The sequence below is a fragment of the Balaenoptera musculus genome, chromosome 8 (assembly GCF_009873245.2).
Source record: "Balaenoptera musculus isolate JJ_BM4_2016_0621 chromosome 8, mBalMus1.pri.v3, whole genome shotgun sequence".
Lineage (NCBI taxonomy): Eukaryota > Metazoa > Chordata > Mammalia > Artiodactyla > Balaenopteridae > Balaenoptera > Balaenoptera musculus.
In genome coordinates this window covers 54,424,008-54,448,661 of record NC_045792.1, presented here as the reverse complement: position 1 = coordinate 54,448,661, position 24,654 = coordinate 54,424,008, and the positions used below count along the sequence as shown (strand labels likewise).

Genomic DNA, 24,654 nt, shown 5'->3' with positions numbered 1-24,654 from the left:
TTCTTCTCCTCTTCGGTAACCACAAGGTTGTTTTCTATATTTGTGAGTCTGTTTCTGTTTTGCATATATATTCATTTGTATTCTGGACACTGTTGAATAGAAGTGGAGAGAGCAGACATCCTTGTTTTGTTCCTGATCTTAGGAAGAGAGCTTTCAGTTTTTCACCATTAATTATAATGTTAGCTGGAGCTTTGTGTAGATGTCCTTTATTAGGCTGAGGAAGTTCCCTTCTATTCGTAGTTTGTTGAGTGTTTTTATCAAGAAAATGTGTTGGAATTTTTAAATGTTTTTTCTGCATCTCGAGATGACCATGTGGGTTTTCTTCTTTATTATATTAGTAAGGTCTAGTATGTTGATTTATTTTCATACGTTGAACCAAACTTGGATTCCTGTGATAAATCCCATTTGGTCAAGGCATGTAATCTGAGTGAATATCCTTGAAGGAAACATGCACTAAAGTACTTTGGAGTAATGGAACCTCATGTCAGCAGCTTACTCAGATGGTTCAGGGAGAAGAAAATTATTTGTATTGTACTTCAAACTTTTCTGTAGGTTGGAATTGTTTTAATATTTTCTTTTAAACAGAAAAGCAATATACATATCCTTTGACCCAGTAATTGCACTCGTAGGAATACTTCCTAAGAAAGTAATCAGAGACAGAGAAAAGATTTTCACAAGGGTGTTTATCACAGCATTACACGTGATAAAGACTTTTAAATGATCTAAATGTTTTAATAATAGGAAGATTGTTGGGAATTCCCTGGCGGTCCATTGGGACCGGTCAAGACTCAGCACTTTCAGTGCCGAGGCCCAGCTTCAATCCCTGGTCAGGGAACTAAGATCCCACAAGCTGCGCAGCATGGCCAAAAAAAGAAAAAAAAAAAGTAGGGAGATTGCTAAATATACTATGATATATCTAAATTAAAATAATATTTTGAAGACTATTTACATGGGAAAATGTTATAGAGACATAAAACTTTATGTAATATGATATCAATTTTATAAATAATAGTGAAAAAGACTGGAAGGAAGTACATTTTGCCTCACTTCTTGCCCCTTTCTACAAAGTTTGCAACCTATGGCCCCAAATTAATTATAACTCTTACCCACCCATGCAGATATCCTTAAAGCCCTTGCCCCTTGCTTTTTGAGTAATATTCAGCCCACATCCAGCTCAATTATCTGCCTATTCTGTGCCTGAACTGAGTAGCGAAGTATTGCTCATAGAAATTACATCCCTTTGTTAAATGATCTCACTTTTAAATTATTGAACAGAAATCGCAAATAAGCACTCAGTGCCACGAGGCAGTGCCATTACATTTCCCGGATAATTTCACTTCCCAGAACCATTATTTCACACCTGTTCCTTTCTTTAGATTTCTTTTTACATCTCTTTTGCCTCATACCCCATCCTCCTTGCTGATATCGTCTTCGATATTTCATGAGAATATAGACAGAATCAGTCAAGAACTCCCTCATCTTTCTATCACCACCTTCTTCCTCCTATTATTATGGAAGAAATGTATCAAATCCTGTGAAAGCCAGTGTCCCCTTCCTGGGGCTCTAAATTTATCCCCTCCCTCCTACTCAAAGACTTCACTCCTACAGTTACATACCCCACCGCAGTCTCTTGCTCCACCACAGTCTTTAGGAAGTCACTACATTCAGTCACTGCCATCTGCATCAAACATGCTCAAACAGTTCCTATCTTTTAAAAATTATTCCTCCATTGACCTTGTGTCCAGCCCTAGCTCTTGAGTCATTGTTCAGTTCCTTATCACATCAGAACCATTTGATTATCTCCTCTCTCTCTCCACTCACCTCCCTCTCTTTCCCTCCCATCCCAGTCAGGCATCTCTTCCCTTCACTTCACAGAAACTGCTTGTCAAGGTCAACAGTGACCTTCATCTTGCCAGATCCAATAGACACATTTTTATATTCTTCTTATTTGACCTCTCAGTAGCATTCCACACGTTGTTTGCTTTTTTTTTTTTTTTTTTAATTATTTATTTATTTATTTATTTTTGGCTGTGTTGGGTCTTCGTTTCTGTGCGAGGGCTTTCTCCAGCTGCGGCGAGCGGGGGCCGCTCTTCATCGCGGTGCGCGGGCCTCTCACCATCGCGGCCTCTCTTGTTGCGGAGCACAGGCTCCAGACGCGCATGCTCAGCAGCTGTGGCTCACGGGCCCAGCCGCTCCGCGGCACGTGGGATCCTCCCGGACCAGGGCTCGAACCCGTGTCCCCCGCATTGGCAGGCAGATTCTCAACCGCTGCGCCACCAGGGAAGCCCCGTTGTTTGCTTTTTTCTTCATGAAACATTTGTCTTGGCTTCCCAGTTTTCCTTGTTTATGGAAAGGGAAATTCCCCTAGCTTTCTTCCTTACCTCACTGGCTACTCTTTTGTCCTGGGCTACCTTCTCTGTATTCTCTCCTAGGTGATCTTATATAATCTCATGGCTTTGAATGTGATCTATATACTGATGATTCAAAACATCTATCTTCAGTTCTGACCTAACCTTTTAGCTCTAGATTTGTATATCCAATTGTATGTTTGACATATCATAGAAATCTCAACCTTTAATATGGACAATATATAATTCTTTATTTCTTTTCCCATACCTGTTCCTTCCTGGTGTTCCTCTGTGATGCCATCACCCACCCATTTGCTGAAGCCGAAAACCTAGACTCATCCCTGATTTCTTTCTTTCCCTCATCCCTCACATTTAATCTGTTCTTCTGGTTTTACTTTTAAAATATACCTGGATCTGCCTACTCTCCCTGTTTTTACTACTCCTACCTTAGTGTAAGGCATCACCATCGCATTTCTTGACTACTGCAGTAGTCAGCCGTTGCCTCTGCAATCAGCCAAGGTGATCGTTGAAACTTTAAATCAGGTCATGTCATTCTCCTGCTTAAAACTCTCTAAGAGGGACTTCCCTGGTGGTGCAGTGGATAAGAATCCACCTGCCAATGCAGGAGACACAGGTTCGAGCCCTCCCTGGTCCAGGAAGATCCCACATGCCGCGGAGCAACTAAGCCGGTGCGCCACAACTACTGACCCTGTGCTCTAGAGCCTGCGAGCCACAACTACTGAGCCTGCGTGCTGAAGCTACTGAAGCCCGCACACCTAGAGCCCATGCTCCACAACAAGAGAAGCCACTGCAAGGAGAAGCCCACACACCACAACAGAGAGTAACCCCTGCTCGCCATAGCTAGAAAAAGCCCTCCCGTAGCAACGAAGACCCAATGCAGCCAAAAATAAATAAAATTAAAAAAGAAAAAACCCACTCTCCAAGGCATCCAGTTGCATTAAAGTGAAATCCAGATTCTTTACCATGGCCTACATGATCCAATCCAGCTCTAGTTCTGCAGCTTCAGTTTTTACAATTCCTTTGCATTGTTCACTACACTCTAGCCACACTGGCCTTGTTGTTCTTCAGACAAGACCTCATGGCTTTGTAATTGCTATTTCCTCTGCCTGCAATACTTTTATCGCAAATTTTTGCATGTCTGGTCCCTTCTCACTCTTCAATACAAATGACATCTATTCAGACATCCTTTCTCTGACCATTTTATGTAAAGCAATCCCTTCCGTGAATTGCTTTTACTTTATGTTTTTCATAGCACTTATTGCTATTCGAAATTATCTTATTTGAACTTTCCCCTACTAGAATGTAAACTTGAGAGCAGGTATCTTACCTCTCTTAAATACTGCTCTATCTTAGCATATAAAATAGTGCTGACATATGCACAATAAAAACATACATGGAAGGGAGGAAGAAAGGGAGGAAGGAAGGGCATTTAATTAATCACACGAGTGAATGACTAAAGAGTTCTATTGAAATATTAAATTGTAGTTACCCCTGGTTTGTGGGGTTACAGGCAATTATATTTCTTTCTCTCTGCATTTCTATATTTAGCAAGTTTTCTACAATCAATATGAAGTACTTTTATGATAAAGAAAATACATGTTTATGTTTGTTGTAAAGAAAGGAGACTTTGAAAGACTCCAAAGTTTCTTTGGAGGAATAGTAATACTAATAAGCTAATCAGAATACCCTTCATCCTAAAGCAGACTGCCTCCTATTGTTGGGGACATTTAACTCAGTTTTGAGTTTTATTTATGTGGCAAGATTATTTTATTTTCCAAAGATGTTCACATCCATATATCCCATCCCACCTGCTTTTCTTACAAGGTGACACTGACTCTCCTCAAGAGGTGGAATCTCTTGTTTGTTGCCCTTGAATCTGGGCAGGATTGTGACTATAGTAGACCTGAAGCTATATGACATCCAAGACCGAGTCATAAAAAGCAGTACAGCTTCTGCCTAGTCTTCCTGGGGCATTTACCCTCAGAACCCAGCACCATATTGTAAAGAAGCCACTTGGAAGAGCCATGTGTAGGTGTTCTTGCTACACCTCACTGAAATCCCCAGACTTCAGCCAGCATCAACTGCCAGAAATTTGAGTGGGTGAATCTTTAGATGATTCCAGTTCCCAGCCTTTGAGCTATCCCAGCTCACAGTGAGTGAAGTAGAGATGGACCTTCCCTTCCCAACCCTGCTTTAAACACACATTAATGAGTAAAGTAAATACTGCTATTTTAAGCTGCTGAGTTTTGGGGTGGTTTTTTATACAGTGACAAATAGCCAGAAAAATTTACAAAGCTTCTAGTCTAATTCTGTGCATGCAGTATTCTCTGACATTCCCTTAACACATGTTTTCTAAGACTTAAATTTTAAAATCTCAAGGATCATTCTTGCTGTCCATTAGTCCTAAAATGTTTACCCTGGAAGTTAGTGTGTGTCTCTTCCATACATGAGGAAACAGCTGGATCAATGTGCTGAGACAAGCTGTCAGGCAAGACTAGGCATCTGAGTGAGGTGGGGCGGGAGGAATAAACTCCCCTGCTGTGCACTGATCAGATCATGACAGGAATATTGCATTCAGGTCTAAGGCCTGACCTGGCTATGTATTCAAATGAGAGACCCCAGAATGGTGAAAGAATTAAAAATCTAGTCATGATACCCGACTAGGGGAAGGAACTGGGAATGTTTAGCTTGAAGAAGAGAAGACATGTTCAGTTACCCCCACTCAGCTGTACACACCAGGCTTTCTCTCCATTCTAGTTCGTCCTTTAAACTCTCAGGCAGAGTGGCAGCTCTTCTAGGAAGCCTTCCATGGCCCCAGGGTGGCATATGTACCCCTCATGTGTTCTTCCATATCATGCTCCATGTATCACTATTACTTGCCCTTATCAGTGTTATTTTATGTATATTTATGTGTCTGACTACTCTATCAGAATGTGAGTTCCCAAGGAGCAGGGACTCTCTCTGCTTGACCTTGGCGTATCCTCTACTTTTCCCATGGATCTGGCATATAACACAACATAAATGTTTTACAAATCAGTATTTAAGGGTTGACACGTCGAAGAGGACCAGGTTTATTCTTTGTGGTCCTAGTGGGGTTAAAGACTAAGAGACATCTTGCTCAACATAGGGAATAATTTTCTGAGCCCGTAGATAGTAAGGCCTGCCTTAGAAGATCTGGAGTCCTCTGTCCCTGGAGGTACCCAAGCATAGGCTAGACAAACACTTTCATTAGTTCAATAAAATGGTTTTTGGTATCTGGGTAATAGCTATGCATAGGTAAAGATTATATAATCCTTCTTTCAAGGAATCTGTGGTCTAGGAATGAAGATAATATGCTAGTGAATACAGTGATTGGAAAGAGAAAGTGATTATTAGGGCGGGGAGGTCAGAAAAGGGGTTTCACACAGAAGACTCAGACACATGTTTGAATTGCATTGTCAAAGATGAATAGGAATTTGCCAAGCCAACTAGAACCCGCAGAGTTGTGAGAGTATGTTTGGCTTCTCAGAGCCCTGCAGGTAGTACATTATGGTTGTAGCCTTGGAGTGGGAGGATGTGGTGATGATGGTGACAGTTCTACCAGTAATAATAGCTAACATTTGTTACATTATTGAGCAGGCAGGCAATGAACTAAGTGGCAGGAGATGTGGTTTGGGGAACTAACCACAGGCGCATCAAAGCCTCATGGACTTTATCCCCTGTGAACCATTATTTTAACCTGTATTTTGAGCAGAGGTGGGACACACTTTTATTTGCATGTAAACTTAATACTTGGCAAGATTGTCACCAAGATAGCATAGCATTTGGATGGACAAGATGGCCTTTGATCCTCAGATCTTTGACACTATGCTTTATCATTATTATCATACTGCTTTATCAACTTCATGGATAAATTTTACACATGCCTTATTTCATTCCCCTTTTGGCCTACACGATGGTGGTTTTATGTGCTTGCCTAACATGGCAGAAATGACATGTGACCCATTTTCCCAGTGATTGAGGAGGAGGGGAGAATCATCAGTATTGAAGGATTTCTTTAAATAGCTTCTCCATTTCTTTAATCTAAACATAACATGATCATGGATATCCCTTACGGGTTCCCTGTCTTGTCTCCTTTCAGGATAAATTTGACTCAACAATGTTAGGCCATCATTTGTTACGCACAATCACTGAAGCAAAGTAAGAAATGGCAATGTTGCCACTTACCTGCCTCTGGTGGTCAGTGAACCATTTCACCAGCCTGAACTTGGCTTGTTGTAGCTATAGAGAAATTGGAGGCCTGTTTTTTATTCCTGCCTAAACTGAGCACAAGCAGATATTGACAGTTCTGTCTTCAGAATGATTTGGAGCTTGAATGGTATTTTCATCAGATTTATTGTTCCTGGGTGGCTGCTGCATGGGTTCCAGTTCTTATTCTATCACTTTACTATTTGAGCATAGACATGCCACTTAATCTTGCTGAGCTTTAGTTTTCTCATCTGTCTAATGGGTCTGATATGCCTGTAGGAGTATTATGAGGATCAGTTGATTGGCATATGTGAAAGGACATCCTTATTTAATAGGATCTATTAAATAAGTGTTTAATAAATGTTAGTTTCCTTCCTTTTTCTTCAGTCAGAATGTTTGAAACCACCATTATTGATTCATTGTTAGTGATTCATTCCTGTAAGTAGTGTTAAATTATGTGTGCCCCTGTGGAGGGTAACATTTTAAGCTATTACTAACTCCTTTCTCTTGATTAATGTGTCACATTCTTGTGGCAACCAGCCAAGAGCAATACATTTGGGAGTGAGATTGAGGACAACATTAGAGAAGGGGTAGAGATAACAGGAGTGAGCAGACGGCCTTCACATAAGGGGTAAAAGGTACCAAAGAACAATTTAGAATCATAGAACTTTAATATTAAAAGAGATTTTTGAAATTTAGTCTAAATCTATAAATTTTATAAATGGAAGAATAGCCCAAGAGAGGGAAAGTGATCTGACTAGAAGTTAGGGACAAGATTAGGACCCACATTTTGTTTTGTATTCTTTTGTTGCCTTTACCTGTTTTAGGATTTTATCTTGCGTTGATGGTGGTAGGAACTTTAAGTTTTTAGGAGACTTCTCCCAGATTTTCTTTTCATCTATTCACTCATTCAACTCATTCTTTTTTGCTTTCACTAACTGATATATACAGTTATTGATAATCACAGGGAGGGTAAAATTGAAGGTAATTTCTTAGTTTTTTCTTTCTGTTTTTCTGCTTTTTCCATGTATTCTATACTGAGCATGTAATATGTTTGATGTTAGGAAAAAATGCTAGTAAAAAAAAAGAATGTATTCATGTATTTCTTGTAAGTAAAAATAAATATATTTATCCTAGAAAATAAAACCAAAAAACTATTTTGTTCACTTATAACTTTATTTATAATACAAAGACAAAAATAGCTTAAATGTTAGGTAATGTAAGCTAAATCAGACTTTATAATGTTAACAGCAGATGTTCTGGTTATAAATACTACCCGTCTTGCTCCTTTGCTCCCTATCTCAGTAAATGAAACCACCTTACACCCAAAGCCCAAACCAAAAACCTATGATTCATCTCTGATTTCACCTCTATAAACTCTAAAACCTCTTGATTCAACTTCTGTAATAACTCTTAAATACGTCTACCTCTAGCTGTCTCCACTGCCACTGCCTTAATCCATCATCTTCAACCCAGATTCCTGTAACTGGTTCCTAATTGGTGTTCCTGCCTCCCCTATCTTTTTGTCACACTGGAATAGAAATACTCATCCTGTTTTCATTCTTTTAGCAATGTTTGCTAGGCTTTGTACGGAGTGTTGGGGATGAGATGCATAAATACAGTCCCTGCTCTTCAGATGGCATGTCACTTTTTAAACCTCTTTAATACTTCCCAGAGCTCAAGCGCATGAATTTAAACCACAGGCTTTGTGATCTGACCTCTGCCTACCTCTCCAGACTCATCTTCAAACACATACCCCACCCCACTGTAGAACTCTGTGTTCTTTTACCAGTCATAATTTTGCTAGTTACGGTTTGAAATAAGACTTTTGTATTTATATTAACCAGCTTTTAAAATCCATGCCATTTTAACATATGCTTAATTCAATTTAGTTTCTTTAAACAAATAAACAGAAAAGCAGCCAACATCTGGAGTCCAGACCTTTCTTCTCAGCTACAAATCTGTATTTCTAGTTGTCTGATTGACATTTCCACTTGGCTGTCTCACAGGTACCTCAAACCGAACACGTTGAAAATTGTTCTTGTAATTGTCTCTGTTTTCACAATCTCAGTAAACTATGCTTACCATCAACTGAAGTGTATAGGCAAGAAGCTTGGGAGCCATCCTTGAGAGTTTGTTCTTCCTCACCTTTATGTCAAATCAATCACAAATCTCTGTTTATTTTACTTCCTGAATATTTCTCAAGTCTGTTCACCGAGGTCTATTCCCAATTCTGTTACCTTAATCCAAGTAGCAACTTTGCTTAGTCTGACTTCTGTAACCTCCTAGCTAGTCACCCCACATCCATGTTTTTTCCCTTCAGAGCACTCTCCACACGTACCTGATCTGGCACCAAATGTTTACTACTGTATTGGTCATCTCGGGCTGCCATAACAAAATACCATAGAGTAGGTGGCTTAAACAATAGACATTTATTTTTTTCATAGTTTGGTGGCTGGAAGTCCGAGATCAGGATACCAGCATGGTCAGGTCTGGTGAGAGCTCTTCCTGGCTTGCAGGCAGCTACCTTCTCACAAGTTCTCTGGTGTCTCTTCTTAGAAGGGCATTAATCCCATCGTGAGGGCCCTACCCTCATGACCTCGTCTAACCCTAATTACCTCCCAAAGGACCCATCTACAAATACCATCAGATTTCGGGTTAGACCTTCAACATATGAATTTGTGTCTGACACAAGCATTCAGTTCATAACAACTATATTATCTTATGTATTCTTGATGTTCTAGCATCTGGGTCCTCGCTGATTAGTGAGAGCCTGCCCCTCCCAGGGATAGCCAGTTCTTAGGTATAGCAAACAGCTCAACCTGGTCTGTGCCTTTCATATGCAAACTAACCAATCCAGAGCCCATTCTCTAAACCACATCTTACACTCCAGGAGGCAGTATTCCTCTGCTCTAATCACCCCAGAGCCAGGTACCAGATAACTAAAGATAGCTCCTGTACCCCAGGGCCGCCTGAAGTTATTCAAATTAGCCAGTTCTAAACCTGCTTACCCTCCCTTGCCTTGCCTTTCTTAAGGAAACCGCAATAAAGGGTCTTGCCCACACTTTTCCTCTTGCTCCTTCTGCCTCCTCACTGACCCTGGTGCTTTCCTATGCTGTCCTGCATGGCATGGCGTACCCCCTCCTCTTGGGAACTGTGAATAACACACTTTTTCTTTTTTTAAGGGGGAAAGTTCCCCCTTAATTTTTACCTCCTATTTTGTTTATTTCCTTGTTTATTTGTTTTGGCCATGCCTCATGGCTTACGGGATCTTAGTTCCCTGACCAGGGATCAAACCTGGGCCCCCAGCAGTGGAAGCATGGAGTCCTAACCACTGGACCGCCAGGGAATTCCTTTTCAGTGGCAATCATCTCCTGATCTGTGGGCTTCACCATACTTGAATAATAATAAAATTTATATTTTGAAACACACTGCCACACTTCTGTGGACTGAATTGTGTCCCCTCAAAAATCACATGTTGACTGTTTGCAGATGACATGATATACTATACATAGAAAATCCTAAAGCAACATCAGAAAACTGTTAGAGCTCATCAATGAATTTGGTAAAGTTGAAGGATACAAAATAAATATACAGAAATCTGTTGCATTTCTATACACTAACAGTGAAGTATCAAAAAGAGAAATTAAGGAGACAATCCCATTTACCATCTCATCAAAAAGAATAAAATACCTAGGAATAAACCTATCTAAGGAGGCAAAAGACCTGTACTCCAAAAACTATAAGATGCTGATGAAAGAAACTAACAATGACACAAACAGATGGAAAGATATACCATGTTCTTGGATTGGAAGAAACAATACTGTTAGAAATGACCATACTACCCAAGGTAATCTATAGATTCAGTGCAATCCCTATCAAATTACCAGTGGCATTTTTCACAGAACTGGAACAAAAAATTTAAAAATTTATATAGAAACACAAAAGACCCATCTAAAGATGTTTAATGTAAAGTCAGTAGATCCTGGTTCAAAACTTTAAATAAAGGAATCTTCTGTATATCATAAAACTGTGGTAGATTTACCTGCAGTAAGTCACGATATTATACCAGTTTTTTTGAACATTTATAGGTGATTCAAGTGAATGGTTTTGGAGGCAACATAATATAGAGTCCGTTCAAAATCTGGCTCTGTTACATATTATCATGTGATCTTCAGAGGCTCAAGAGGGGGGGAATATGGGGATATATGTGTACATATAGCTGATTCACTTTGTTGTACAGCAGAAATTAACACACCATTGTAAGGCAATTATACTCCAATAAAGATGTGGAAAAAAAAAAGTTACTTAAACCTTCTAAGCCTCAGTGTTCTCATTTTGGAATGTAGATAATAGTTCCTACCTTAGAATTGTGAAAATTTAAATGAAATAATAAATGTGAAACATGTAATCATAAGACCTTGCACAAACACTGTCATTTTCATTATTCCAGTAATTTACTAGAATATATCACTTTGCATAAATTCTCTTCCTTCTTCCTAGAATGCCTTTCTCTGCCATCATTTCATTTCCTGCCACCACCTTTTCTGGCTTCTTTGTGCCCCCATTTTTGGAATCTTTACTGTGTATTTAATCACATGTTTTTCATTCCCTCTACCTCACTAGACTGTGAATTCCCTGAGGGCAGTGATTATGTCTTGTTTTTATCGTATCCTCAGCCCCTAACGTTGCCTGGCACATAGTAGATATATTATTAAACAATTCATCAAATGCATATCTAGTGAATAAATTCTATAGGATTGGTTTAAGTATTAGAAATAACCTATCACAACACTTAGCTGGACACTTAGTGTCCAGCTTGTAGTTTAATATGTAATAACTATAGTTGTTATTATTGCTAATAATATTATTATTTTTCAGAGACATACTTAGACATCACTTAGATTAAGTGACTTCCCCAACCATTACTATCTCTTTTTATGTATATGACTGAACATTTTATTTATCTTAGGTGCTATAGGATGGGGGGAAAATGCAAAAGAATACTAATAGGACCTATCACCTGTAGGTGGTGGACATCATTCTTTCCTGGAGGCATGTTATCATGGTTTATGATAGTGAATGATCCAAGCTGACCAGTGAGTCAGGCATCCTACTTAGGTGTGTAGATTAGGACAGATGGGTGGATAAGCTTCTTTGTTCAAAAACAATAAACTAAATATACACACTGAGAATAAATTAGATGATGATAAATATATGAAAATTAGTAAAAGATATCAGATAATAAGAGGTGACCATCTTAATCATTCTGATGTTTTATTTTGGATTTGCATAATAATTGCAGCTCTACAATATTCAAGTCCTGTTACCTTTGTTTCTTACAGCTATTGGATGAACTCCCAATGATTTACAGCTGTTGTATATTTGTATACTGCATGTAAGTATTTATGTTTAAAATTCATATGCTTGATATATTTTTAAATTCATGTTTGCTTCATAGGGAATTATGTAATATAACTAATCCAGTGATATTACTGGGAGATTGTAACAGTGTAGAAGATTGTAACTTTTGTGATTTCAATGTAGAGTATAATTTCTGGGAAGTTATAATAATATTGTTTATGAACTTGTTTGATCTCAAAACCTTATAGCCAATTTAGATAGAATCTTACTTAAATTAAGTAAGATTAACTAACTTACACAACTTGCCTTTCCTTGAGTTATGAATATATAAAAATTTAGGTAAAGATTTTATATATTATTCCATAATAACATTTCTCTACTTTGTACCTGTAATTGTGCTGGGCAGCACACGAAGTCATTTCTAAATTCTCACAGTTGTGCAAGATAAATAGTTATTGTCCCCATTTTATCTAAGAATATAAGCAGAGCTTATGCTTAGGTGACTTGCTTAAGGTCATGCAGTTAGTAAGTGTCAGAGTTGGAAATTGAACTACAGGTTTAATAAACTTAACTTTTAAAATATACCTTCTGTTTTCTAGTGTTAATTCTTGAGACTTCTCTGAACCTCTTATGTGATGGTTATCTGATTCTTTTTAACAGGATCATCATTGCTAGCTCAAGAATATCTTCTAAAGATATGTAAAAATAAAATTAGTTTGAAAAAAATATACTATTAAAAAGAGCTCATCAGAAACTTCTTCTGTAAAGGGCCAGACAGTAATTATTTCAGGCTCTCTAGGCCTGTGGTTTCTGTTGCAAGTCTTCAACTCTGCTGTTGTAGTGTGAAAGCAGCCATAGATAACATGTAAACCAATGGGTGTGACTGCCTTCCAGTGAATTTTATTTACAAAAACAGGCTTAGGTTGAGAAATTGCTTCCTACACTGTAGTTTGCTACCCCTGATCTAGAAAAATATTTTCAGATGACTCTTCTTAATAAGTCATCAGCCCATCACAGTCTGCATCTGTGACAAGCAGATTTGGGCAGTTAGAAAACAAGATCAAAAACAAGGAAATCCCATGCACCATTTTCTGAAAGCTATCCTCAAGACTGAGACTAAGGTCTTTGCTCTCCTTGACATTGTTTACTGATCTATCTTTTCTGTCAAAACTATATTTATTAAAAGAAAAATAAAGTAACAGTGAGCATTGATATGCTAATGTCCTGATGTACCTGTACCTGCATGAGACAAAGCTGAGAGCAGATACTTAAAAAGTACCCAGACAAGTACTACAAGAAAGGGAGAGCAGAAAGCAGAAGATGACTGCTTTCTTACCTCAGTTAATGTTTTGTTCCAAAAACATCCCTCTCAAGTAGTCTGGTTATGTATCTCATTAAATGAAGCAATAAACCATGGTAAAACCATCAAGCGCAACATGCACACACACAGAAAGTCATCAAGTCACAGAATTTAAAGGTAAAAGAGGTCTTAGTGCTAGTAAGACTTCTCTGAATCCTTTATGTGATGGTTATCTGATTCTTTTCAATATATGATCGCCGTTACTTTCCAGCCACCTTTCTTTACAGATAGGGAAATAGGAGTAGGGTCCAATTCCTATTAATTAGTAAACTGAGAGAACTCTCCTGCTGCTTATACAAAACATAGGCTCAAAGGTTGGATACTTAGCTGATAGCCAAATATATGTTCATATTTACTTATTCACTGAATGTTTCCTGTGTCAGACTTTCCTAGTGACTAGGTATATGAAAAAAAGATTTTATCCCTGCACACAAGAAATTCACAGTCTGGTTGGGGAGACGGATAAGCAAAGAGACAATGGTAATAGAGTGATATTTTCTATGACAGTGTGCGTTAATCAGGGATCATTAGTTCCAAGATGTGGAAACCTACTCAAGCCAGTTGATTTAGGAGAGACTTATTTACTGTAAGGACACGAGGGAATTATATGGCACCCAGTAGCAGGAAGTCCAGCTCACCAGAACTGGAAGGGCAGCTTCTCTCTCCCTCCCTCTTTTCTCTATTCCTTCCTCTCCACATGGCTTCAAGTCTTTGTATCTGCTTTCTTTTTCTCTTCCTGCAGATCACTTCTGTGCTCACTCATCTACTTTAAGTTAGTTGCCCAAATATAAGCATCAGACCTTGAGTCCACACGGCTTTATACTTTGATTCTCTACACTTGATTCAGTCTCTGGCTCCCATACTCCAAATTTTCAGAAGAGAGCCTCTCACTGGCCCAGTTTAAGTCAGGCATCTACTCCTGGTCCCCGTAGCCTCTTGGAGGCTGTAGGCAATGTGGGTTCTCTAAGATGAGTGTGTGGTTGAGAGGAAATGATGGGCATCACTAGACCCAGGGGCATGTATACGAGTGGTAAAACAGTGTTCTATTTGTTTTCCTAGTTATGTATTCTAAAACAAGTTTCTTTCTCTCTCTCTTTTTTCTTTTTAAGGTTTGAATGTTTCAAGACAAAGAACTCTGTAAACTACCATCTGCTTTTTACTTTAGTTCTGTTCAGTTTAATAGTAACCACAGTAAGTCATATTTTATTTCTAACAGATTAAGCATGTAAACTAGCCATTTATGGAGTTTGGTACATTTTGCTTCTAGTATTTGCTTCATGCTGTTCAAACTGAAATATTTCTACACAAAACTTACTTATAGATATTGCCCCTTTGTTTCCTATTTAGGTGTTATTTCTCAACAAAAAGTTGAAACAACTTTTTAAAAAATCTGTTTTTTTGTTTTTTTTGGTTTTTGTTTTTACAGAAGGGGAAAAAGTCAAAAGGCAAATATTTAGTAGCAATGGAAAACAATTAACTTTTCCTCATGGATTCACATATTACCTCCTATTTGTTAAAAAAAGAAATTGGCTCTGCTCCGTAGGGCCTAGTGTGACTCTTTTAATGGTTAACCTTTTCCAAATAGGTTGAGATAGCCAATCACTTCTGATCCTACCCTAGCGCTTTTTTCCTCAAGTGAATTACATTTTGTATTAGGAGATATTAATTTCAACAAACTTTTATCACAAATCTACCATATCAGGCAGTAGAAAATACAAAGATGACTAAGAAGTAGTCACTGTGCTTGAGGACCGCATTCTGGTGGGGAACTTAAACATGTAAACAAAGAATTGGATCGAAAGATGATAATTGCAGTCATACAGGTAAAAACCAGTTATATGATGATGAGATAAATGAGGATTAATGAATTGCTTGAGTGGGTCAAAGAAAGCTGCAGAGAGGTGTACTTGAGCTGGGTTTTAATTGATTAGGAGTTCACCAGGCCCCTGGGTAAGAGTGTTATGGAGCACTTCTAAATAGACCATTATGTTGTCCACAGGCCTAGAATCTTGGAACACATAGTGAACTATCGTTCTTAAGTGCTTAGTATGTGCCAGATACTCTACTGAGTACTTTACATTTATTTTCTCATTGAATCATCACTGCCAGTGGAATTGGGAGAGATTTAATATGACTGGATCAAAGTTAAGTGGTGAGTGAACAGGTGTAGTGAATCAGACAAATATCAGATTATGAAGACTCTTATATACCATGTTTAATTTTGGATTTTTATCCTCAAGGTAGCGTGGAGCCATTATTGGTTTAAAGTAGAGGAAAAACATCAATAGGTACATGTTTTAGAAAGATTTAATTATGGATGATGGATTAGAGGAGTATGAGCCTAGACCTAGGGATTTTTGCATTTGCTTAGGCAAGATATGAGACTCAGACTGAAGTAAAATAACTTTCATAAATAATCCATGGTACTTGTGACCCACTAAGTAGAAAGGGGTAGAAATGGAGTAAAAAGAAGGAATTGTCTACAATGATTCCTCAGTTTATGGCCTGGTCCTCAGAGTACGTAGTAAGTCCTTAACCAAGACAGGCAACTTGGAACATGAGCAGATTTTGCAGGAAAGATAATGAGTAGGTTTGTGTCACGGGGTAGGGGTAGATAAGTTCACTTTGGAATGTGCTGAGATTGAGGTGCCTGACATTAATGATATCTGAGGCTTAACAAGTAGGTTGGGCTAAAGATGTGGATTCGGTAGTTGTCAGGTTATAGGTAGTACTAGAAATGTGGGAATAGATGAACTGGCACAGAGATAGCATAGACCATTATGATAACCAAAGATACAACCCTTGGGGGGGACCTTCAAGATGGCAGAGGAGTAAGATGTGGAGATCACATTCCTCCCCACAAATACATCAAAAATACATCGACATGTGGAACAACTCCTACAGAACACCTACTGAATGCTGGCAGAAGACCTCAGACTTCCCAAAAGCCAAGAAAATTTCCACGTACCTGGGTAGGGCAAAAGAAGAAACAGAGACAAAAGAATAGGGACGGGACCTGCACCTCTGGGAGGAAGCTGTGAAGGAGGAAAGGTTTCCACTCACTAGGAAGCCCCTTCACTGGCAGAGACATGGGTGGGCATGGGGGAAGCTTCGGAGCCATGAAGGAGAGCACAGCAACAGGGGTGCAGAGGGCAAAGTGGAGAGATTCCTGCACAGAGAATTGGTGCCAACCAGCACTCACCAGCCTGAGAGGCTTGTCTGCTCACCCGCCGGGGTGGGTTGGGGCTGGGAGCTGATGCTCGGGCTTCGGAGGTCAGATCCCAGGGAGAGGACTGGGGTTGGCTGTGTGAACACAGCCTGAAGGGGGCTAGTGCACCACAGCTAGCTAGGAGAGTGTCCGGGAAAAAGTCTGGACATGCCTAAGAGGCAAGAAACCATTGTTTCGGGCTGCACCAGGGGAGGGGATTCCTTCCCTGTCTGAAGGCAGAGCGCTGGCTAAATGAGGTCCAGAGACAGTGCGAGCCACGGCTATTAGCTCAGACACCAGAGACGGGCATGAAACGCACAGGTCACTATCCACACGCGGCCCCCCCCAACCCCCCCCCGGCCCAGGAGCCACTACCAGGGTCCCGACACACAGCACACCTCAGGCTGTTGCAATGTCATGCTGGCCTCTGCCGCCGCAGGCTCACCCCGCATTCCAATGATAACTACCATACCCCTCCCTCCCCGTGGCATGAGTGAGCAGGAGCCCCCTAATCAGCTGCTGCTTTAATCCTCTCACGTCTGGGTAGGAACAGATGCCTGAGGGTGACCTATATGCAGAGGCGGGGCCAAAACCAAAGCTGAACCCCAGGAGCTGTGCAAACAAAGAAGAGAAAGGGAAATTTCTCCATGCAGCCTCAGGAGCAGCGGATTAAATCCCCACAATCAACTTGATGTACCCTGCATCTGTGGAATACCTAAATAGACAACGAATTGTCCCAAAATTGAAGCGATGGACTTTGGGAGCAACTGTAGACTTGGGGTTTGCTGTCTGCAACTGACTTGTTTCTGATTTTTATGTTTATCTTAGTATAGTTTTTAGCACTTGTTATCATTGGTGGATTTGTTTATTGGTTTCGTTGCTCTCTTCTTTTTTTATTATTATTTTTTATTTTTTTATTTTAATCTTTTTTATTTTAATAATCTATTTTTTTAAATTTTTTTATTATTATTTTTTCTTTCTTTTTTTCTCCCTTTTATTCTGAGCTGTGTTGCTGACAGGGTCTTGGTGCTCCGGCCTGGTGTCAGGCCTGAGCCTCTGAGGTGAGAGAGCCGAGTTCAGGACATTGGACCACCAGAGACCTCGAGCCACACGTAGTATCAATTGGCGAGAACTCTCCCAGAGATCTCTGTCTCAACGCTGAGACCCAGCTCCATCCAACGGCCAGCAAGCTCCAGTGCTGGACACCCCATGCCAAACAACTAGCAAGACAGGCACACAGCCCACCCATTAGAGAGGCTGCCTAAAATCATGCTAAGTTCACAGACACCCCAAAACACACCACTGGACGCATCTCTGCCCACCAGAAAGACAAGATCCAGCCCCACCCACCAGAACACAGGCACCAGTCCCTTCCACCAGGAAGCCTACACAAGCCACTGAACCAACCTCACCCACTGGGGGCAGACATCAAAAACAACAGGAACTACGAACCTGCAGCCTGTGAAAAGGAGACCCCAAACACAGTACGTTAAGCAAAATGAGAAGACAGAGAAATATGCAGCAGAGAAAGGAGCAAGGTGAAAACCCACCAAACCAAAAAAATTAAGAGGAAATAGGCAGTCTACTTGAAAAAGAATTCAGAGTAACGATAGTAAAGATGATCCAAAATCTTGGAAATAGAATGGAGAAAATACAAGATATGTTTAACAATGACCTAGAAGAACTAAAGAGCAAACAAACTGATGAACAACACAATAAATGAAATTAAAAATTCTCTAGAAGGAATCAGTAGCAGACTAACTGAGGCAGAAGAATGGATAAGTGACCTGGAAGATAAAATAATGGAAATAACTACCACAGAGCAGAATAAAGGAAAAAGAATGAAAAGAATTGAGAGTCTCAGAGACCTCTGGGACAACATTAAACGCTCCAACATTCGAATTATAGGGGTCCCAGAAGAAGAAGAGAAGAAGAAAGGGACTGAGAAAATATTTGAAGAGATTATAGTTGGAAACTTCCCTAATATGGGGAAGGAAATAGTCAAGTCCAGGAAGCACAGAGAGTCCCATACAGGATAAATCCAAGGAGAAACACGCCAAGACACATATTAATCAAGATATCAAAAATTAAATACAAAGAAGAAATATTAAAAGCAGCAAGGGAAAAGCAACAAATAACATACAAGGGAATCCCCATAAGGTTAACAGCTGATCTTTCAGCAGAAAATCTGCAAGCCAGAAGGGAGTGGCATGATATATTTAAAGTGATGGAAGGGAAAAACCTACAACCAAGATTACTCTACCCAGCAAGGATCTCATTCAGATTCAACACAGAAATTAAAACCTTTACAGACAAGCAAAAGTTAAGAGAATTCAGCACCACCAAACCAGCGTTAGAACAAATGCTAAAGGAACTTCTCTAGGCAGGAAACACAAGAGAAGGAAAAGACCTACAATAGCAAACCCGAAACAATTAAGAAAATGGTAATAGGAACATACATATCGATAACTACCTTAAATGTAAATGGATTAAATGCTCCCACCAAAAGACATAGAATGGCTGAATGGATACAAAAACAAGACCCATATATATGCTGTCTACAAGAGACCCTCTTCAGACCTAGGGTCACATACAGACTGAAAGTGAGGGGATGGAAAAAGATATTCCATGCAAATGGAAATCAAAAGAAAGCTGGAGTAGCAATTCTCATGTCAGACAAAATAAACTTTAAAACAAAGACGATTACAAGAGACAAAAGGACACTGCATAATGATCGAGGGATCGATCCAAGAAGATATAACAATTGTAAATATTTATGCACCCAACATAGGAGCACCTCAATACATAAGGAAAATGCTAACAGCCATAAAAGGGGAAATTGACAGTAACACATAGTAGGGGACTTTAACACCCCACTTTCACCAATCGACAGATCATCCAGACAGAAGATTGATAAGGAAACACAAGCTTTAAATGATACATTAAACAAGATGGACTTCATTGATACTTACAGGACATTCCATCCAAAAACAACAGAATACACTTTCTTCTCAAGTGCTCATGGAACATTCTCCAGGATAGATCATATCTTGGGTCACAAATCAAGCCTTGGTAAATTTAAGAAAATTGAAATCATATCACGTATCTTTTCCGACCACAATGCTATGAGACTAGATATCAATTACAGGAAAAAAAAATGTAAAAAATACAAACACGTGGAGGCTAAACAATACACTACTAAATAACCAAGAGATCACTGAAGAAATCAAAGAGGAAAACAAAAAATACCTAGAAACAAATGACAATGAAAACGCAATGACCCAAAACCTATGGGATGCAGCAAAAGCAGTTCTGAGAGGGAAGTTTATAGCAATACAATTCTACCTCAAGAAACAAGAGAAATCTCAAATAAACAACCTACCCTTACACCTAAAGCAATTAGAGGAACAAGAACAAAAAAACTCCAAAGTTAGCAGAAGGAAAGAAATTATAAAGATGAGATCAGAAATAAATGAAAAAGAAATGAAGAACACAATAGCAAAGATCAATAAAACTATAAAAGCTGGTTCTTTGAGAAGCTAAACAAAATTGATAAACCATTAGCCAGACTCATCAAGAGAAAAAGGGAGAAGACTCAAATCAACAGAATTAGAAGAAAAAGGAGAAGTAACAACTCACACTGCAGAAGTACAAAGGATCATGAGAGATTACTACAAGCAACTATATGCCAATAAAATGGGCAACCTGGAAGAAATGGACAAATTCTTAGAAAAGCACAACCTTCCGAGACTGAACCAGGGCAAAATAGAAAATATAAACAGACCAATCACAAGCAATGAAATTGAAACTGTGATTAAAAATCTTCCAGCAAACAAAAACCCAGGACCAGATGGCTTCACAGACGAGTTCTATCAAACATTTAGAGAAGAGCTGACACCTATCCTTCTCAAACTCTTCCAAAATATAGCAGAGGGAGGAATACTCCAAAACTCATTCTACGAGGCCACCATCACCCTGATACCAAAACCAGACAAAGATATCACAAGGAAAGAAAACTACAGGCCAATATCACTGATGAACATAGATGCAAAAATCCTCAACAAAATACTAGCAAACAGAATCCAACAGCACATTAAAAGGATCATACACCATGATCAAATGGGGTTTATCCCAGGAATGCAAGGATTCTTAAATATATGCAAATCAATCAATCTGATACACCATATTAACAAACTGAAGAATAAAAACCATATGAACATCTGAATAGATGCAGAAAAAGCTTTCAACAAAATTTAACACCAATTTATGATAAAAACTCTCCAGAAAGTAGGCATAGAGGGAACTTACCTCCACATAATAAAGGCCATATATGACAGACCCACAGCCAACATCATTCTCAGTGGTGAACACTGAAACCATTTCCTCTAAGATCAGGAACAAGACAAGGTTGCCCACTCTCACCACTGTTATTCAACATAGTTTTGAAAGTGTTAGCCACAGCAATCAGAGAAGAAAAAGAAATAAAAGGAATCCAAATCAGAAAAGAAGAAGTAAAGCTGTCACTGTTTGCAGATGACATGATACTATACATAGAGAATCCTAAAGATGCTACCAGAAAACTACTAGAGCTTATCAATGAATTTGCCAAAGTAGCAGGATACAAAATTAATGCACAGAAATCTCTTGCATTCATATTCACTAACGATGAAAAATCTGAAAGAGAAATTAAGGAAACACTCCCATTTACCACTGCAAGAAAAAGAGTAAAATACCTAGGAATAAACCTACCTAAGGAGACCAAAGACCTGTATGCAGAAAACTATAAGACACTGATGAAAGAAATTAAAGATGATACAAACTGATGGAGAGGTATACCATGTTCTTGGATTGGAAGAATCAACATTGTGAAAATGACTGTACTGCCCAAAACAATCTACAGATTCAATGCAATTCCTATCAAACTACCAATGGCATTTTTCACAGAACTAGAACAAAAATTTTCACAATTTGTATGGAAACACAAAAGACCCCAAATAGCCAAAGCAGTCATGAGAAAGAAAAAGGGAGCTGGAGGAATCAGGCTCCCTGGCTTCAGACTATACTACAAAGTTACAGTAATCAAGACAGTATGGTACTGGCACAAAACCAGAAATGTAGATCAATGGAACAGGATAGAAAGCCCAGAGATAAGCCCACGCACATATGGTCACCTTATCTTTGATAAAGGAGGCAAGAATATACAATGGAGGGAAAAAAAGCCTCTTCAATAAGTGGTGCTGGGAAAACTGGACAGCTACATGTAAAAGAATGAAATTAGAACACTCCCTAACACCATACACAAAAATAAACTCAAAATGGATTAAAGATCTAAATGTAAGGCCAGACACTATAAAACTCTTAGAGGAAAACCTAGGCAGAACACTCTTTGACATAAATCACAGCAAGATCCTTTTTGACCCACCTCCTAGAGAAATGGAAATAAAAACAAAAATAAACAAATGGGGGGGCTGCCCTGGTGGCGCAGTGGTTGAGAATCTGCCTGCCAATGCAGGGGACACGGGTTCGAGCCCTGGTCTGGGAAGATCCCACATGCCGCGGAGCAACAAGGCCCGTGAGCCACAACTACTGAGCCTGCGCGTCTGGAGCCTGTGCTCCGCAACTAGAGAGGCCGCGATAGTGAGAGGCCCGCGCACCGCGATGAAGAGTGGCCCCCGCTTGCCGCAACTGGAGAAAGCCCTCACACAGAAACGAAGACCCAACACAGCCAAAAATAAATAAAATAAAATAAATTAATTTAAAAAAAAAAAAACCTAGCTCCATCATTTAAAAAAAAAAACAAAAAAAAAAAAAACAAAAAAAAAACAAATGGGACCTAATGAAACTTATAAGCTTTTGCACGGCAAAGGAAACCATAAACAAGGCAAAAAGACAACCCTCAGAATGGAAGAAAATATTTGCAAACGAAGCAACTGTCAAAGGATTAATCTCCAAAGTATACAGGCAGCTCATGCAGCTCAATATCAAGAAAACAAACCACCCAGTCCAAAAATGGGCAGAAGATCTAAATAGACATTTCTCCGAAGAAGATAAACAGATTGAAAGGATGCTCAACGTCACTAATCATTAGAGAAATGCAAATCAAAACCACAATTAGGTATCACCTCAGATGGGTCAGAATGGCCATCATCAAGAAATCTACAAACAATAAATGCTGGAGAGGGTGTGGAGAAAAGGGAACCCTCTTGCACTGTTGATGGGAATGTAAATTGATACAGCCACTATGGAGAACAGTATGGAGGTTCCTTAAAAAACTAAAAATAGAACTATCATATGCCCCAGCAATCCCACTCACTACTGGGCATATACCCTGAGAAAACCATAATTCAAAAAGAGTCATGTACCACAGTGTTCACTGCAGGACTATTTACAGTAGCCAGGACATGAAAGCAACCTAAGTGTCCATCGACAGATGAATGGATAGAGAAGATGTGGCACATATATACAATGAAATATTACTCAGCTATAAAAAGAAACGAAATTGAGTTATTTTGTAGTGAGGTGGATGGACCTAGAGTCTGTCATACAGAGTGAAGTAAGTCAGAAAGAGAAAAACAAATACCGTATGCTAATACATATGTATGGAATCTAAAAAAAAAAAAATTGTTCTGATGAAGCTAGGGGCAGGACAGAAATAAAGACGCAGTCATAGAGAATGGACTTGAGGACATGGGGAGGGGGAAGGGTAAGCTGGGACGAAGTGAGAGAGTAGCATTGACATATATACACTACCAGATGTAAAATAGATAACTAATGGGAAGCAGCTGCATAACACAGGGAGATCAGCTCAGTGATTTGTGACCATCTAGAGGGGTGGGATATGTAGGGTGGGAGGGAGATGCAAGAGGGAGGGGCTATGGGGATATATGTATACATACAGCTGATTCACTTTGTTATACAGCAGAAACTAACACAACATAGTAAAGCAATTATACTCCAATAAAGATGTTAAAAAACAAAACAAAACAACCCTTTGGAACACTGGGCTTTTTTTTTCTCAGTAAGAACAAGAGAATATACATTTATGATATTATACCCTAAAAGTTACAATTGATTTGTCTGTGTGACATTTAAAACCTGTCAATATGCAAATTCTTTTTAAGGGGGAGGGATAGATTGGGAGTTTGGGATTGACATGTACACACTGCTGTATTTAAGGTGGGTAACCAACAAGGACCTACTTATAAAAAAATAAAATTTAAAAAGAGATAAAATGAGAATATCTCATTTTGTAATGTCTAAGGAATTCAATAAGAATCAACATTTTAAATAAAAATTTAAATATATACATTTAAGGTGTACCACATGATGATTTGATATACATATACATAGTGAAAATATTACTATAGTCAAGCTAATTAACATATCACATAGTTAACTGTTTTCTGTGTGTGTGATGAAAGCACCTGAAATCTACTCTTTCAGTAAATTTCCAGTATTCAGTCCAGTATTATTAACTATAGTCACCGTGCTGTACATTGTAACATTGACCACTTGAGGGTCAAGTGAAGGAGGTAGAGCCAACAAAGGAGGTAATCAGAGGTGTAGGAAAACCAGGAGAGCTTGATGTCACAGAGTACAAAGAGGTTCCTAGAAAGGGTGCCAGTTGCCTCTGAGAGGCTGAATAAAATGAAATTGAGGTTTGACCCATAAAAAAGACCAAGTAACCTTAATGAGGGTACTGTCCGCAACAGATTGATGAAGGCAGAAGCTAGATTTCAGTGAGTTGAGAAGGTGAAAAAGAGATTGAAAGAGCAAAGATATTGTATTTCCTTATGTTTCTACATTGCCCTGCATAGTCCTTTGCATAAACTACATACTTGTTAATCAGGAAAGTGTCCTAGAATTTCAGAGGTGAAAGGAAGTCTTGTTACTATATAGAAGAAGAGACTAATGCCCAGAGAGTTTTAGTGACTTGCCTGGCCAACCAAACTTATATGGAGAATTGGTGGTAGAGTCAAGACAACTTACCTTTGTAAGTTGAGAGCTGATGTGGTTGAAAACTTAGGCTTGGGAGTCAGTCATATCTGAGTTTTGACCGACACTGTTACTTAATAACTGTGGGACTTTGGGTAAGTTACTAAAGAGAGAGGTAACTCTCTGCTTTA

At 39.1% G+C, this 24,654-nt stretch overlaps 1 protein-coding gene across 3 annotated transcripts in view; it reads left to right on the top strand.

Moving 5' to 3' along the window:
• Positions 1–24,654, top strand: part of ACER3 (alkaline ceramidase 3) — a 187,496-nt gene that overhangs the window by 102,192 nt on the left and 60,650 nt on the right. For all 3 annotated transcript variants that reach the window (XM_036860118.1, XM_036860117.1, XM_036860119.1), the window contains 2 exons: positions 11,942–11,994; positions 14,430–14,511. In XM_036860118.1, coding sequence (XP_036716013.1) covers positions 11,942–11,994; positions 14,430–14,511 — 135 coding nt within the window. The remainder of the gene's footprint in view (positions 1–11,941; positions 11,995–14,429; positions 14,512–24,654) is intronic.